Source organism: Coccinella septempunctata, chromosome 5, assembly GCF_907165205.1.
Source record: "Coccinella septempunctata chromosome 5, icCocSept1.1, whole genome shotgun sequence".
Lineage (NCBI taxonomy): Eukaryota > Metazoa > Arthropoda > Insecta > Coleoptera > Coccinellidae > Coccinella > Coccinella septempunctata.
Genome location: NC_058193.1, coordinates 32690715 through 32706375, shown reverse-complemented (window position 1 = coordinate 32706375; position 15661 = coordinate 32690715). Strand labels below are relative to the sequence as shown.

Below are 15661 nucleotides of genomic sequence, written 5' to 3'. Positions count from 1 at the left end.
ATTCATACGTATTCTTCAACCAGAAAAATGGTCGAATATATTCTTCTTTGGTGATCTAGTTGTATGAGTTTTTTCAACATCATAAAGCTGGTTCAGCAAAGCAGAATGTATCTGACACTTCTTCACTTCAGTAAAATAATTACCTATATCTTAAAGGACCTATCTAGCCTAGGGGAGAAAAGATATCAGCTCGAAGGAACTACTGGTGTGATATGTATTTCTACATATATCACAGCCAGTAGTTACCTAAGAAATGGTGTTTTTGTAGCATTCTCCTTTTCATGGATGTCACTTGGTTCTGTAAAATTTACATTGTTTATTGCAAGGTAGGTAAGGAAGAAACCAAGATCGAAATGTTTTTCAAGGTAATAAGGACCAAAGAAATTATGGAGTCTGGATTGGATAGATGGTGCCATTTCACTGAATGGGTATTCAATTCTAAGGAACTCCTGGTGTGATATGCTTTTTTCACCATATCACAGCCAGTATTGCCTTAGAATTGATTCTCCATAAACATCAGTATGGGGGTGTGCAGCAACAACAACAAATTTTCTGTATGTTCTAATCTGTAGGATAGGTAATGTATATATGTATGTGAGTATTTCATCCATTCCTCATTTTCAGCACTATTTTCTCAACCATTTGTTGTTCTTTATTGTTCACTACCTGTAAAACTTTTTTAATACTGTACTATACTTTGTTTACTTTTATAAGTGGGTTGTTTTTGAAGGGGTAATCATGTATTTCAAACGAATATTTATCTGTTACGCTATTTATGATGACTTCAGAAATTCAATTGATAAAAGGGTTTTTACATTAATATAATGACATTATTTTTTTCAGAAAAGAACAAGCTCATACTACATTCACATAAATTTGTATTTTAACAAGAATTTTCAATAAATGTCTTGAAAGGCAATTAATCTAGTTCTTCTTAACTGCTTCCAGAATAATCTCAGAGCTAGGATCTTGGGAGTTTTACAAGATTTTTTTATATCCATTGCATTTTCGCCATTGGATAAAGTTAACGAAACATATCCTGTAACGTCTAGTATTATTTAATTATTTTGTCATTCCAATGTTGAGGCTTCATAGTAATTTTTTTCAGTTAAAAAGGGAACTGGGAGACAGCAGGATTATTTGATAGATCATAATAATATGTGATTGTATTTGTTTCATAAATTTTACTGAATATTTTATTTTGAAATTCTCGAATTGTAACCATAAAATGAATATGTATACTGAAAGATAATTGATAAGGTCAATAACATCTGAGTTATTCTGTACGAAGGTTACGTTGGCTTCAATATTGACGTGCAACAATTTCATCCATAATTTTCCCTCTTTCAGCTTTCCATCGAACAAGGCGTGATAAGAATAACCTCGAAGGAACTTCTGGTGTGATATGTCATTCAAAATATATCACAGCCTGTTGTACCTTCGATGAAAATTCTTATTTTCATCAATGCAACCAACAGAAAATGATACAGGTGTTACTTTAATATGTTTAAACCTTTACTACATGTCATCCATATCGGTGTATACTTCTTCGCACGTTTTCGTTAGTTTTTTAGTAGAAGCACACTCGTAATGTCCGCAGATATAACAGTACGGCCGATCCTTCGTTTGCATAATAATTTCGCTGCATATTTTGTGTTTAACTTCGTTGTCTGCCGAAGGACATGTTGGTTCGTAGCATGGCTCCTCCAGGTTTGCGCAGACGCACTTATCGTTCGTCACATCTTCACCCACGGACGTTTTGTGGCATTGAATTGTGTTGCAGATCACCTCTTGGTCTTTTGTGAATTCCGTTTGTTCATCCTTGCAGATACATACTTCTTGCTCTTCATCGTAGTACTCCATCGTAGTATCACCGCTCTGGTCAGACTTGTTCTTTTTTTTACAAGTGAGACTATGACATTTGACAGATATCGATGCATCTTTTGTGTTGCATATGCATTTTGTCACAGTTTCTTCAGAGGAAGTCTTGTATTCGTAGGGAGGAGGTACGAATAGTTTGGGAATCTTCTTCTTAGCCATCTTCGGATACTTCTTCTGGAACGGACATTCTGGAGCCAAGCAACTGACTTCTTGCGTCGTTGGCAAACCGCGAACCTTACAGATACATTTGGGATCGTATCTTAGGGGCTTCTTGTTTTGCGTTAACGTTTTAGAACCCCTTGGTTTCGATACGCAAGTCTTGGCGTCGCAAGGTGTGTCCGGTTCCAACCTGCACAGACAAGAACGATCGATTTTCTTCATTTTACACGTTTCTGAGATGCATCTAAACTCGTGCTCCGTCTCCTCGAAGTCCTTGGGACAGATGCAGGGTGGTGGATATTCGACATGCGTTTCCCTGTTTCGACATTTGTGTACTTTGCATATCGGCTCAATGTTAGCATCCTTGCAGACACATTCCTCATCTTTCGGGCCATGATCAACGCTCAACAACGACAAGTTGCTCTTGGTTTTCTCCCCGCCATCTTTAGCGTTGCATCTCTTATGACAGCTCACGATCTTCCATGGAGGTGCAGCAGAGCAGACGCATTTGTTGCCCTTTTCTACCGGTACCACTTTCTGTTTAACCTTCTCCTTTTCTTTGATCACTTTATCCAAGCTCATTCTGGATGTCGACTTGCCTCTACGACTAGATTTCCTTCCCAACATCAGTTCTTTGCTGCTAGATTTCGTTTTGAGAGTGGTCTTCATCACGCTGGTTTTCTTCTCCCTGAATTTCATGATGGAATCTGGGTCGGATTTTCCTGCGCAAACCTGGCAACGGCAGGTAACGTCGGTCCATACCATTTCTTCTTTGCATAGACAGGTCGAGGTGATTTCTCTGATGGGCGGGTGGCCTCTGAACGTTATTTTTTCATCGTCGGCGGTTCTTATTCTTATCCTCCTGTGATGGGGGCAGTTCCACGACTGACAAGTGGCTTGGGACCAGGGCAAATTCGAAGCGCATATGCATGTTGTGGAGATCTTTTTGGGCGTTTTAGTTGGGCAGACATCGGAGGTGCAAGGCGCTTCGGAATCCTCGGTACTGCATACGCAGTATTCATTTTCGGCTCCTTTGACTTCGGGGAATCCTGCAAGAAGAGGGTTGGTTGAGGAGCTAAACGTGGACATACGTCTCGGTTCGAAGGAACTCCTGGTGTGATATGTCTTTTTACATATATCACAGCCAGTTGTATTCTTGGAAGTGAGGTTTATGATCATCATTACCTGGGAAATTTCTATAACGATATTATAGATGTACATACGTATGGTGGGTGAGTTTGATACAGTTTCTTTTTTTAATGGGCCTCAAAAGATTTGATTCAATGAGATGATTTCATTATGACCATTATATGCCATAAATCACCAAAAATACTAAGAACCCTACTCTTGAAAGTATGTAAGTTGAACGCTCACTAATGAATATTTGACCATTTCAGAGAATAAAAGTATTCTTAATATTTTCTCATTTAATTAGCAGTTTTCGAAGAATTGGGTACTTTGGCTGAATGCAAAACTACTTGAGAGATTCACAGATGCCAAGTTCCATCAGATGTTGCCATAGTTCGTTATTAAAACTTAAAATCTTTTCATCTAGGCCGAGATGGAAAAAATGGTAAAGGAAAAAGGCTTCTCAATGACTTCAAGAATCTACTGCTGCATGTATGTACAAGTCAAAGGCTCATGAATAGTAAGTTAACTGTTGCGAAAATAATTATGTGATGATTCCTTGTCAAGAAATAATAGTTCATATAAATTCCCAGACCACTTGCTCTGTTTTTATAATATGCACTAGATGCGCACCAGTTTTACTAATGAAATTTTATATTACAGCGAAGTAGCACTGGAATGATTGTAGTGACATCAAAATATGCACTCACGCTGGACTAGTTTTACCAATAGAAAACAGACATTATATGGGAGTGAACCGGGAAGGCAATAACAAAAAAATTTGGTGTCCCATATGATGTTTCCATCAAAAATTTTTCAATGGTTTTATCTGAATGGGGAAAAAAGTTCCATGGGAAATAAACTTCAGGGGTGTCTTTTTCTGCCTCTTCCAATTATAGGGGAACTCCACCAAAGTTTTTTTAGCTCCCATAGAATGTCTGCTCAATCTCATCTCTGTCAGATTTCTGGTTTCTTAGAAGAAATTGTCTTCCTTAGGGAGCTGTATCTATCATCTATGAAAGACCCCTTAAATTTTTCGCCTAGGGTTAAAATTTGCTATAAAATGGTACTAACGAACGACAAGGCAAACCTATTCATGTTATTTGAAATATGTTGTAGAAGGGACAGCCGGATGGGGACAAAATTTCAGCCCCTCTACCTGCATGAAAATTTATTACAGTTTGTCTAAAACCATTCGTGCCTAAGGACTAGTTAACAAAGGTCATCCCGCATTTAAAATGACTTGTTGCTTTATTATCGCTCATGAAACATTTTGGGGTAGCTCCCTTTGATCCCTTTGTCAACGATAGATAGGGGCTTATAACGAAGGTTAAAAAAACATTTTCACACACTCTTGTGCGTCGTGACTCTAGAAGGGATTCGGTAAGTTACTGTTTCCAGAAAACCGCATTCTTTTGTGGGCCAGTGTGTTTCAACGATACCTGAGTTGTTTACATTCTACCTTTGGATCGGGCATTGTACCTGTTGCAACAAAAATGAAAGAAAACCAGTTCCATGGGTGATGAAGTAGGTATTTTTTATGAAAATAAGTGGACAACCGCCGAGTTCAGGAATGGAGTGCAACCTAGTGTTTTTAGACCTTATTCACTGCCTACGAGCAGTATTTTCAATCGGTGTATCATGTATAGGGATAATTATACCTGAAAGCATCCCGTTGGATCTGGTTCGGAATTCAGAGAGAAAACTATGATAATTCGTTGAAGAAATGTTGAAGTTGGAGCAGTGTATCGCTAACCTACGATTTGAAAATAGGCCCTATGATTTATATGGAGTGTTAACTGAAGATTCCCAAAATGCAGGAGCTAAATATTAGTATTTTGTTGAGAAATATGGGGTCAAATACGCACCCCTCATGAGACATGGAGTGTCAAAAGTAGCAAATCGGGAAATTTATCATTTTTTGACCAGAAATCAGCCTTTAAATTCTTTCTCAACTAATCATTTACACCCTGCATTGTGGTACCCATTATTGAAGTTATATAGGAAAAACCCATTATCGTTAGGCCCTTTAAGGGTTGTAGCACCCTTAATTCTAATTTTTTGATCTATTATTCCTAGAAACATTGCTCAACATTTTCGATTCATCTTGTATAACCAGAACCCTTGGGTCTTGCTATTTCATAGAATGTAATAAAACATTTCATAAACTACCAAAAAAAGAATCAAAACAAACTAAAATTTAATAGACCTAAATGTAAAAATTTGCTTTACCAATAAAGTAATATTATATTGTATGAATGTTTTTTGTATTATATTTCTAACCTTCTGTATATAGGGTTCAGCTCTGAGGCTTTAAGAAATATAAAAAAATATTAGACGAAAACAAAAAAAATTCGTTACCTTCAATCAGAGACCCGTGACTTATTTTATTTTTGCAGTTTTCACTGGGGCAAATAACGTCAAATGTCTTTGTGCACACGCAGATGTCCTCATTCACACCCAGTATGCGATTCAGGTTGAAATCTGAACTGCTTTCTTGCACTTTGACTTTGGGCATTTTTGCCGGACATGGATCGTTGACACAGGTGAGCTTGGTCCAGGGCTGGGGACTGAAGTTCTCACATATGCACGCTTCTCCTGATTTGGGGAAGAACTTTTCCGTAGAACCGTCTAAAAATAGAAGAACGAACTATGAAATCTCGAAGATTCGATTTTAGAAAAGGCAGGTTGATGTTTTGTTCCAATTATCATTATGCTGAAAATATATGAAGAATTTGGTATGACCTATTCAACAAATGCGAAGGACTTAGGGAAATGATTCCTCGATGAAAATAAGCATGGGTAGTTCCTATAAATTTTTTTCGGAATCGACCTCCCTTCCAAGATACAGCCTTTGGAAGGCGATGACGAGTTGACAGTTTTTGATTTTTTTTAAGGGTTCTAAAGAACACTGAGTCATAAAACTATACATAATATGAAGCACCAAGTAGATGTTACTCCTACAATTTTTTTTGAGTTTTTGCACTTGGGTGTAAGCCATTGCAATGCTGATTTTAAAACCGGAAATCCCAATTGGATTAGATGAATATAACAGAAGATATCGCAGATTGAAATTTGTAATTTTTGAAAAATGACATTTCCAAGATGAAAATCTAAACGAAGGGAGATAGGCTTTCGAAATTGCTCGCAATAGATTCAGCTGGTTTGAAAACCTATATTTCCATACCAAAATTTCAAATATCTGGCCCTGTTTAAGAGAAAATAATTTTTTTTGTTTTTCCACTTTTCATTTTCGAGTTGACTTCGAAGAGCTCTCCGGAATGCAATTCTCTATTGCATCATCAACTGTTTGGTTTTCTAGAATCTTCAAAACGAATTCGATGCACTCCATATCCTAGGACAATAATAGAACATCCTGATTATCAGATACAGTAGCAAATAGGTCATTTTAGGGGGGTCTAACCCCTTGCTCATTTTTGACCCAAAAAATCGAGATTTTCGATATCGGGTTTTTGTGCTAGGGTGGAAGCCTTGGCTACGCTGATTATAGAACCAGAAATCCCAATTGGATCAGATGAATATAACAGGAGATATCGCAGATTGAAATTTGCAATTTTTGAAAAATGCCATTTTCAAGATGAAAATCTAAACGAAGGGAGATAGGCTTTCAAAATTGATCGCAATAGATTCAGCGTGTTCGAAAACCTACATTTTCATACCAAAATTTCAAATATCTGCCTCTGTTTAAGAGAAAATAATTTGTTTTGTTTTTCCACTTTTCATTTTCGAGTTGACTTCGAAGCAGTGGCGGCTCGTGATCATGAGAGCTGAGGAGGCTAATAGTTTTCGAGGAGTGTTGGAACAAACTCTTATCAGTCAATAAAGTATACTTTTTCCATATAATAAAAAGTTGCCAGTTCTAAGACTAATTTTCAATGCAAGGGGATGCTATATGCTCCTTTGACTTGTTATGCCTTTCGATAGAACACGGTATATTTTTCAAATCTGAAAACCCCGTTTTGAACCATGAAGTATATTCTGTTTGATGAGAAAATAGTAAATATGGCCAGCAGAATAATTTTTCCCGTTTAATCGATCCAGTTAACCAATCACATTTATCGTACCAAACAACACTGAAACCTCTATTCTGACGATTTTCGGTAGACTTTAGTGTAATTAAATTTGGTGGAGGTCTTGTAAAGGTTTTAACAACGTGTACAGTTAATTCTCAATATTCAATTCCATTTTATTTTTTGATCCGTATCAGTACTTACCCTTAACGCCCTAACAGAACAACCTATCTTAACAAGAATATATCACAAATTTCCCGAAGTTCCAGTTCTCCACGAACTCGTTACATTCAAATTGAAAATTGAAATCATAACAACTACCGCCGGACAACGCCCCTACCGCCGGAGATCATGCGAATATAGTCGAAGACGGCACGAAAGAATCGATGGAGAACAGGGGAGCTGTGCCTCCTCTGGTACATTTTACGGGCGAATATGGTACAGTAAGTCAGCTGAATTGTTCGGCTAGTATGTGAGTCCAGAGAACGTATGCGTGAGTTACACTATCAACGGAGGCAGCAGGCCCAACGGCCTCCGTCCGAATAGGCAGTCCTAGGAAATATTCACATTCGACGACTCTGTAATCTGTGGACGCGGCGGACGCGTACGCGGCCGTTGGATTATATGATTGTTATGCTGGATTTTTATGAGCGGAGGACCGAAAAATGAACTAATTTTTATCTGAATATCTAGTTCAGGTGTTCGGAAAATTTATATAGAAAATAAGGACATGCCCAAAATGAATGTTTTTTAGCTCTAAGCTTCATGAGGAGGCTTAGCCTCCCTTGCCTCCTCTGACGAGCCGCCCTTGCTTCGAAGAGCTCTCTGGAATGCAATTCTCTATTGAATCATCAACTGTTTGGTTTTCTAGATTCTTTAAAACAAATTCAATGCACTCCATATCCTAGGACAGTAATAGAACATCCTGATTTTCAGACAGAGTAGCAAATAGGTGATTTTAGGGGGGTCTAACCCCTTGCTCATTTTTGACCCAAAATTTCGAGATTTTCGAAATCGAGTTTTTGTGCTAGGGCGGAAGCCTAGGCAACGCTGATTATATAACTGAAAATCCCAATTGGATCAGATGAATATAACAGGAGATATCGCAGATTGAAATTAGCAATTTTTGAAAAATGCCATTTCGAAGATGAAAATCTAAACGAAGGGAGATAGGCTTTCGAAATTGCTCGCAATAGATTCAGCGTGTTCGAAAACCTATATTATCATACCAAAATTTCAAATATCTGCCCCTGTTTAAGAGAAAATAATTTTTTTTGTTTTTCCACTTTTCATTTTCGAGTTGACTTCGAAGATCTCTCTGGAATGCAATTCTCTATTGAATCATCAACTGTTTGGTTTTCTAGATTCTTCAAAACAAATTTAATGCACTCCATATCCTAGGACAGTAATAGAACATCCTGATTTTCAGACAGAGTAGCAAATAGGTCATTTTAGGGGGGTCTAACCCCTTGCTCATTTTTGACCCAAAAAATCGAGATTTTCGAAATCGAGTTTTTGTGCTAGGGTGGAAGCCTAGGCAACGCTGATTATAGAACCAGAAATCCCAATTGGATCAGATGAATATAACAGGAGATATCGCATATTGAAATTTGCAATTGTTGAAAAATGCCATTTCGAAGATGAAAATCTAAACGAAGGGAGATAGGCTTTCGAAATTGATCGCAATAGATTCAGCGTGTTCGAAAACCTATGTTTTCATACCAAAATTTCAAATATCTGCCCCTGTTGGAGAGAAAATAATTTTTTTTTTCCACTTTTCATTTTCGAGTTGACTTCGAAGAGCTCTCTGGACTACAATTTTCTATTGAATCATCAACTGTTTGGTTTTCTAGATTCTTCAAAACAAATTCAATGCACTCCATATCCTAGGACAGTAATAGAACATCCTGATTTTCAGACAGAGTAGCAAATAGGTGATTTTAGGGGGGTCTAACCCCTTGCTCATTTTTGACCCAAAAAATCGAGATTTTCGAAATCGAGTTTTTGTGCTAGGGTGGAAGCCAAGGCAACGCTGATTATAGAATCAGAAATCCGAATTGGATCAGATGAATATAACAGGAGATATCGCAGATTGAAATTTGCAATTTTTGAAAAATGCCATTTCGAAGATGAAAATCTAAACGAAGGGAGATAGACTTTCGAAATTGCTCGCAATAGATTCAACGTGTTCGAAAACCTATATTTTCATACCAAAATTTCAAATATCTGCCCCTGTTCAAGAGAAAATAATTTTTTTTGTTTTTCCACTTTTCATTTTAGAGTTGACTTCGAAGAGCTCTCTGGAATGCAATTCTCTATTGAATCATCAACTGTTTGGTTTTCTAGATTCTTTAAAACAAATTCAATGCACTCCATATCCTAGGACAGTAATAGAACATCCTGATTTTCAGACAGAGTAGCAAATAGGTGATTTTAGGGGGGTCTAACACCTTGCTTATTTTTGACCCAAAAAATCGAGATTTTCGAAATCGAGTTTTTGTGCTAGGGTGGAAGCCTAGGCAACGCCGATTTTATAACTGAAAATCCCAATTGGATCAGATGAATATAACAGGAGATATCGCTGTTTGAAATTTGCAATTTTCGAAAAATGCCATTTTCAAGATGAAAATCTAAACGAAGGGAAATAGGCTTTCGAAATTGATCGCAATAGATTCAGCGTGTTGGAAAACCTATATTTTCATACCAAAATTTCAAATATCTGCCTCTGTTTAAGAGAAAATAATTTTTTTTGTTTTTCCACTTTTCATTTTCGAGTTGACTTCGAAGAGCTCTCTGGAATGCAATTCTCTATTGTATCATCAACTGTTTGGTTTTCTAGATTCTTCAAAACAAATTCAATGCACTCCATATCCTAGGACAGTAATAGAACATCCTGATTTTCAGACATAGTAGCAAATAGGTCATTTTAGGGGTGTCTAACCCCTTGCTCATTTTTGACTCAAAAAATCGAGTTTTTGGGCTAGGGTGGAAGCCTAGGCAAAGCTGATTATAGAACCATAAATCCCAATTGGATTAGATGAATATAATAGGAGATATCGCAGACTGAAATTTGCAATTTTTGAAAAATGCCATTTTCAACATGAAAATCTAAACGAAGGGAGATAGGCTTTCGAAATTGATCGCAATAGATTCAGCGTGTTCGAAAACCTACATTTTCATAACAAAATTTCAAATATCTGCCTCTGTTTAAGAGAAAATAATTTTTTTTGTTTTTCCACTTTTCATTTTCGAGTTGACTTCGAAGAGCTCTCTGGAATGCAATTCTCTATTGAATCATCAACTGTTTGGTTTTCTAGATTCTTCAAAACAAATTTAATGCACTCCATATCCTAGGACAGTAATAGAACATCCTGATTTTCAGACAGAGTAGCAAATAGGTCATTTTAGGGGGGTCTAACCCCCTTGCTCATTTTTGACCCAAAAAATCAAGATTTTCGAAATCGAGTTTTTGTGCTAGGGTGGAAGTCTAGGCTACGCTGATTATAGAACCAGAAATCCCAATTGGATCAGATGAATATAACAGGAGATATCGCAGATTGAAATTTGCAATTTTTGAAAAATGCCCTTTTCAAGATGAAAATCTAAACGAAGCGAGATAGGCTTTCGAAATTGACCGCAATAGATTCAGCGTGTTCGAAAACCTATATTTTCATATCAAAATTTCAAATATCTGCCCCTGTTTGAGAGAAAATAATTTTTTTTGTTTTTCCACTTTTCATTTTCGAGTTTACTTCGAAGAGCTCTCCGGAATGCAATTCTCTATTGCATCATCATCTGTTTGGTTTTCTAGAATCTTCAAAACGAATTCAATGCACTCCATATCCTAGGACAATAATAGAACATCCTGATTTTCAGATACAGTAGCAAATAGGTCATTTTAGGGGGTCTAACCCCTTGCTCATTTTTGACCCAAAAAATCGAGATTTTCGAAATCGAGTTTTTGTGCTTGGGTGGAAGCCTAGGCAACGCTGATTATATAACCGAAAATCCCAATTGGATCAGATGAATATAACAGGAGATATCGCAGATTGAAATTTGCAATTTTTGAAAAATGACATTTTCAAGATGAAAATCTAAACGAAGGGAGATAGGCTTTTGAAATTGCTGGCAATAGATTCAGCGTATTCGAAAACCTACATTTGCTCGTCAAACTTTCGTATATCTAACACCGTTTACCAGAGAATCAAATTTTAAATTTTTCCATTATTCAACTTTCGAACTAGGTTGTACCTAGCAGAAAAATCATAGTAGATTTGAACGTGGTACATAATCCGAAAAAGCAACCTTTCTATTGATAACACTCGACATTTCATCCACTCCGGCGCAACCGTTCGGTCTTGAGGAAGTTTCAACTGATCCCATATTTTTGGGAATTTTTCGAAGGTCAACTTGCGAGTAGTTTTTCTTCTAGGAAAATTATCGTAGATCAAAATGTGATACATATTGCCTCGTGCCTCGTCCTACAAGCCCCAATACACATTTACCTTGATCCAACATATTTTTCCTTGCGATTTCGACAAAGCTGGTCCTGCTATTCCTGGCGGCGGCCCTGTGGGGACAGACGCAAGTGTCCGATTCGCAAGGGCATTTGATGTTGGGGGCCTGGACTTCCACGGAAGACATCTGAGGGGCCGCGCTCTTCTTGGAGGAGTCCGATAAGGCGCCGCTTCGTTGTTGGGAGCCTTTCGAAGTGGTCTTCAGGATAGAGGGTAGCTTTTTGGCGCTTTCCTGTCCAGAAACTGGCGGTTTGGATTCGGTGGCGGGAACCCCCTCTTTAGGTATCGCTATCTTGGCTTTCGAGTGGCTCGCGGGCGGTTCCTTGGCCCCCTGATCGGTGGTCGACTTTTCGTGCACCCTGGTTTCCGCGGTTTGAGAACTGGATGCTTTCTTCGTCTTCATGGAATACCGTTTTTTGAGACTGGCTGGAAACAGGTGCGGAATTGTGGAAAAGCTTTTTTGATTTCAACGGTAGATTCTTGGGGTCAAATGAGACACTTTTTTCCTTCACCATTTTTTTTTATTCGGCCCAGATTGAAAGTTATAGCCAAAATTCCCTTCAGAATATAGGATAACAAGTTACATCCAAAGACTATAGAGTAATCTTCGGTTACATCTATGACACTACACACCTCTGTGGAACTTTCAACCAGGGTTGATTCAGTACCCAATTTTTCGAGTTTCATGCAGGGTGTCCAAGCCATGGGGCAGCAGTCGATTACTCAGATTCTATTAACTTTACAAAAATAAGTTTGAAATAAAACTTTCCCCTGTTTAAGTAGAGTATCTTGAATTTTTTAGAACTATACAAAGTGTTTCGTTTCTTCTGCACAGCTATCAACGTCGTGATTTTAAACCGAACACCCTATATATTGTTACATTTTTGAATTCCTTGTTAAATTTGAATATAAGTTTATCAATACAGATATGTCTGAATTCTCAACGGTTTTCGAGAAATTTGACTTTTTATTAATATTTTGACAGTTTCAGCTACTTACATGAAGGACTATATAGCTCTGTCCCTATTCTATGTAATTAATTCAAATTTGGACTGTGTCTAGTCAATAAATGAAACACTAACGGCCGGTTTCATAATCAAACCTAAAGTCGCTTTAATTTTAAAGCTTCCTTTAACCCTACTAAAAATGGCAGTAAAGGAAGCTTTAAGCTTAAAGTGACGTTAAATTCGATTATGAAACTGGACGTAATAATTTTCTCTGTAAATAACCATATTATATACAGGGCCCACGAAAACGTGTAGATCCATTATCAAAACAGAAATTCATCAAAATCTTCATATTTTTAATTGGCAACCCATATTTTTTCTGTTCATTATTTCAACATTTTTAGTTCTCTTTTAGTTGCTTCAAATAATGAAAAGAAGAAATATGGGTTGCCATTTGAAAAAATGAAGATTTTGACGAATTTCTGTTTTAATAATGGATCTACGTTTTCGTGAACCCTGTATATAATATGGTTATTTACAAAGAACATTTTTAGTGTATCATTTATTGACTAGACACAGTCGAAATTCGAATCAATTACATAGAATAGGAACGGAGCTATAGTCCTTATTTATGTAAGTACCTCAAACTATCAAAATATTAATAAAAAGTCAAATTTCTCGAAAACCGTTGAGAATTCAGAAATAGTTGTGTTATCAAACTTATATTCAAATTTAACAAGGAATTCAAAAATGTGTAAATATATAGGGTGTTCCATTTAAAATATTGAAGTTGAAAGCTGTGTAGGAGAAACGAAACACTTTGTATAGTTCTAAATAATTTTAGGAGATGCTCTAGTTTATTTGTTTATTTTTATTTATTTTTTTGTAAATTTAATAGAATTAGAGTCATCGACCGCTGCCCCATGGCACGGACACCCTGTAGATATTTTGTATTTTTGATTATCAATAAATTACTCGAAAACGGCGCATTATGAGAGAAAATATGAAAAATACTTTCATTTAATAAAACGTTCAAATATTCATTGGATCATCCTTTCTTTGTGGTTTTTCAACAGCCTATATATTTTCAACAGAGCCGAATTGTAAAAAATGGTAAAGGGAAAAACTGTTTCTTTTGTCCTCAGGAATCTTCTACTGGAGAAGGCTTAACCAAGAAGATATAGCTATAACCTCTTGGCTTAACCTTCCTCTCAAACAGGTCCGGATTTAGATTTGATAAGGCCCCAAGCTATTTGGTATAGGTATATGGGGCCCTTTAACAGTCCCAGTATATGCCTGTTCCAAATATAAAATAAACAGTTTATTATTTTCGTTCTCACTCTCTTCTATCTATTGTGAATTTTATACAAGTTTGTTGTGGACTAATGAATTTGGGATATGCCCTAAATAGGTCTACTATCACTTAGCGACAGTGTATGAAAAAGATTTTTACGTCCACTGAAATTATCCATCAGATCCATTTGTTCACTCCTGGGCTTCCATTCATTCAAGGACAGGATTACTGATTGCTGTTCCTCTGTGGATTCGACGCCCAGTTTATCCCTCAGCTCCCTAGTGAAGGGATCAGTGCAGTACTTGCATCTATCCCTTACATACAGCTGGAAATATAGGATAAATCGTTGATCTCACACATACAGGCTGATGACTAGAATGGAATTGTTATCCTTAGCATCTAGCAAACAGTAAGAGACGAGTATGTACCCATATTTTGTGTGGTGTGTGAAATACGCAAACAAACGCCCCTCCACATGGTATGGACGAATAATGGACAGCAGTAATAAAACTTTGAATCTAGTGCAAAAAGTTAATTTCCTCTCGAATATCCACTTCAATTTTTGAACAGCGTGGATTATATTGAAGCGTATAGACAAAACTGCGGATTTAAATTCAACTCCTGAACTGACCACTAGGCTAATCAAGTCAAAAACTCTCACTTTCAATTGATCAAGTTTTCTCTTCCGTATTTCTCTCAAAGCTTCGGACCATAACTTCGCCCCGTCAACGTTAAAGTTCAGCTTTTCCGTCCCAGCCGAGGATTTCTTGATTTCGCCGAGTGTTTCCTTGGACGACTTCGAAGACTTTCGCTTCTTTTTTTCCGCCGGTCTTTTGCCGTTCTCCAGAAGCGTACACTTGATCGGCGCCAAGTTTTTCTTCATGACGCTCTTCCAGAACTCGATGCATTTCACCGTTTCTGGATCGTCCACGTCCCTCGTCTGTTCGAAAGTGAAGGTCTGGAAACAGGTTGGTGAGTAGAGGCTTAGTTTGGCCATTATCTACGAATAAAGCTTTCCTACGAGGATAGACTACACGCTTTAAGCCTTGAGCAAAGCACATTTATCGTTCTGCGTATAAAAACCTGAAAATTCTGCGATTGATATACGTCAAGATTGTGAGACCAAAAATCGCTTATGGGGCAAAAGTCTAGCATGCCAAGGCAAGTCAGAACAGTCCTGGAAAACCTCTGATCTTGAAACGGGGTCGGATTACCTTGAATAATGATTCTCCTGACCTGTAACTGTCAACTTTCTCAAGTCCTTCATCTTCCGGAATGCTCGCAAAGGATATTCTGGAAGTATCCCTCTCGGGAATCCTCCTCAGAACAGTTATGTTCTCCATATCTGTATAGCAGACGCGGGAACCTTTTCTGAGACATTTCCTTATTGTTTGTACCTCCCCCGCCCTACTCGTCTTAGGTAGTATCTTCTCGGTACTCTTTAGTTTCGTTTTCGAACCGTCTGGAATTTCATTTTGTTTTGGGTCGATGGATTGTTTGCTTAAGTTCTTGGTTTTCGAAGAAGATACATTCCTATGATCACTTAAACTTCTTACGCCTAGGTTTTGTTGACTCGAGCTTCTAATAATCCGTGCTTCGCTCATGATTTTTCTCTTTTTAAGTATGTATTTGTGATGTTTTTCTGACAGTTTAATGATGGTGAATTCATTTTCGCTTTTTTTTTAATTTTTAAAATTTACGTAT

General features: G+C 37.4%; 1 protein-coding gene across 1 annotated transcript; it reads right to left on the bottom strand.

The window, feature by feature from the left end:
* Positions 1 to 1477: 1477 nt before the first annotated feature.
* LOC123314332 lies at positions 1478 to 15630 on the bottom strand. Its single transcript, XM_044899527.1, has 6 exons — positions 15172 to 15630; positions 14619 to 14915; positions 14117 to 14282; positions 11705 to 12142; positions 5530 to 5799; positions 1478 to 3089 (listed from the first exon to the last, which is right to left on the bottom strand). The coding sequence occupies exons 1-6, from the start codon at positions 15559 to 15561 to the stop codon at positions 1519 to 1521; spliced, it is 3132 nt and encodes a 1043-aa protein (XP_044755462.1). The 5' UTR covers positions 15562 to 15630; the 3' UTR covers positions 1478 to 1518.
* Positions 15631 to 15661: the final 31 nt, after the last annotated feature.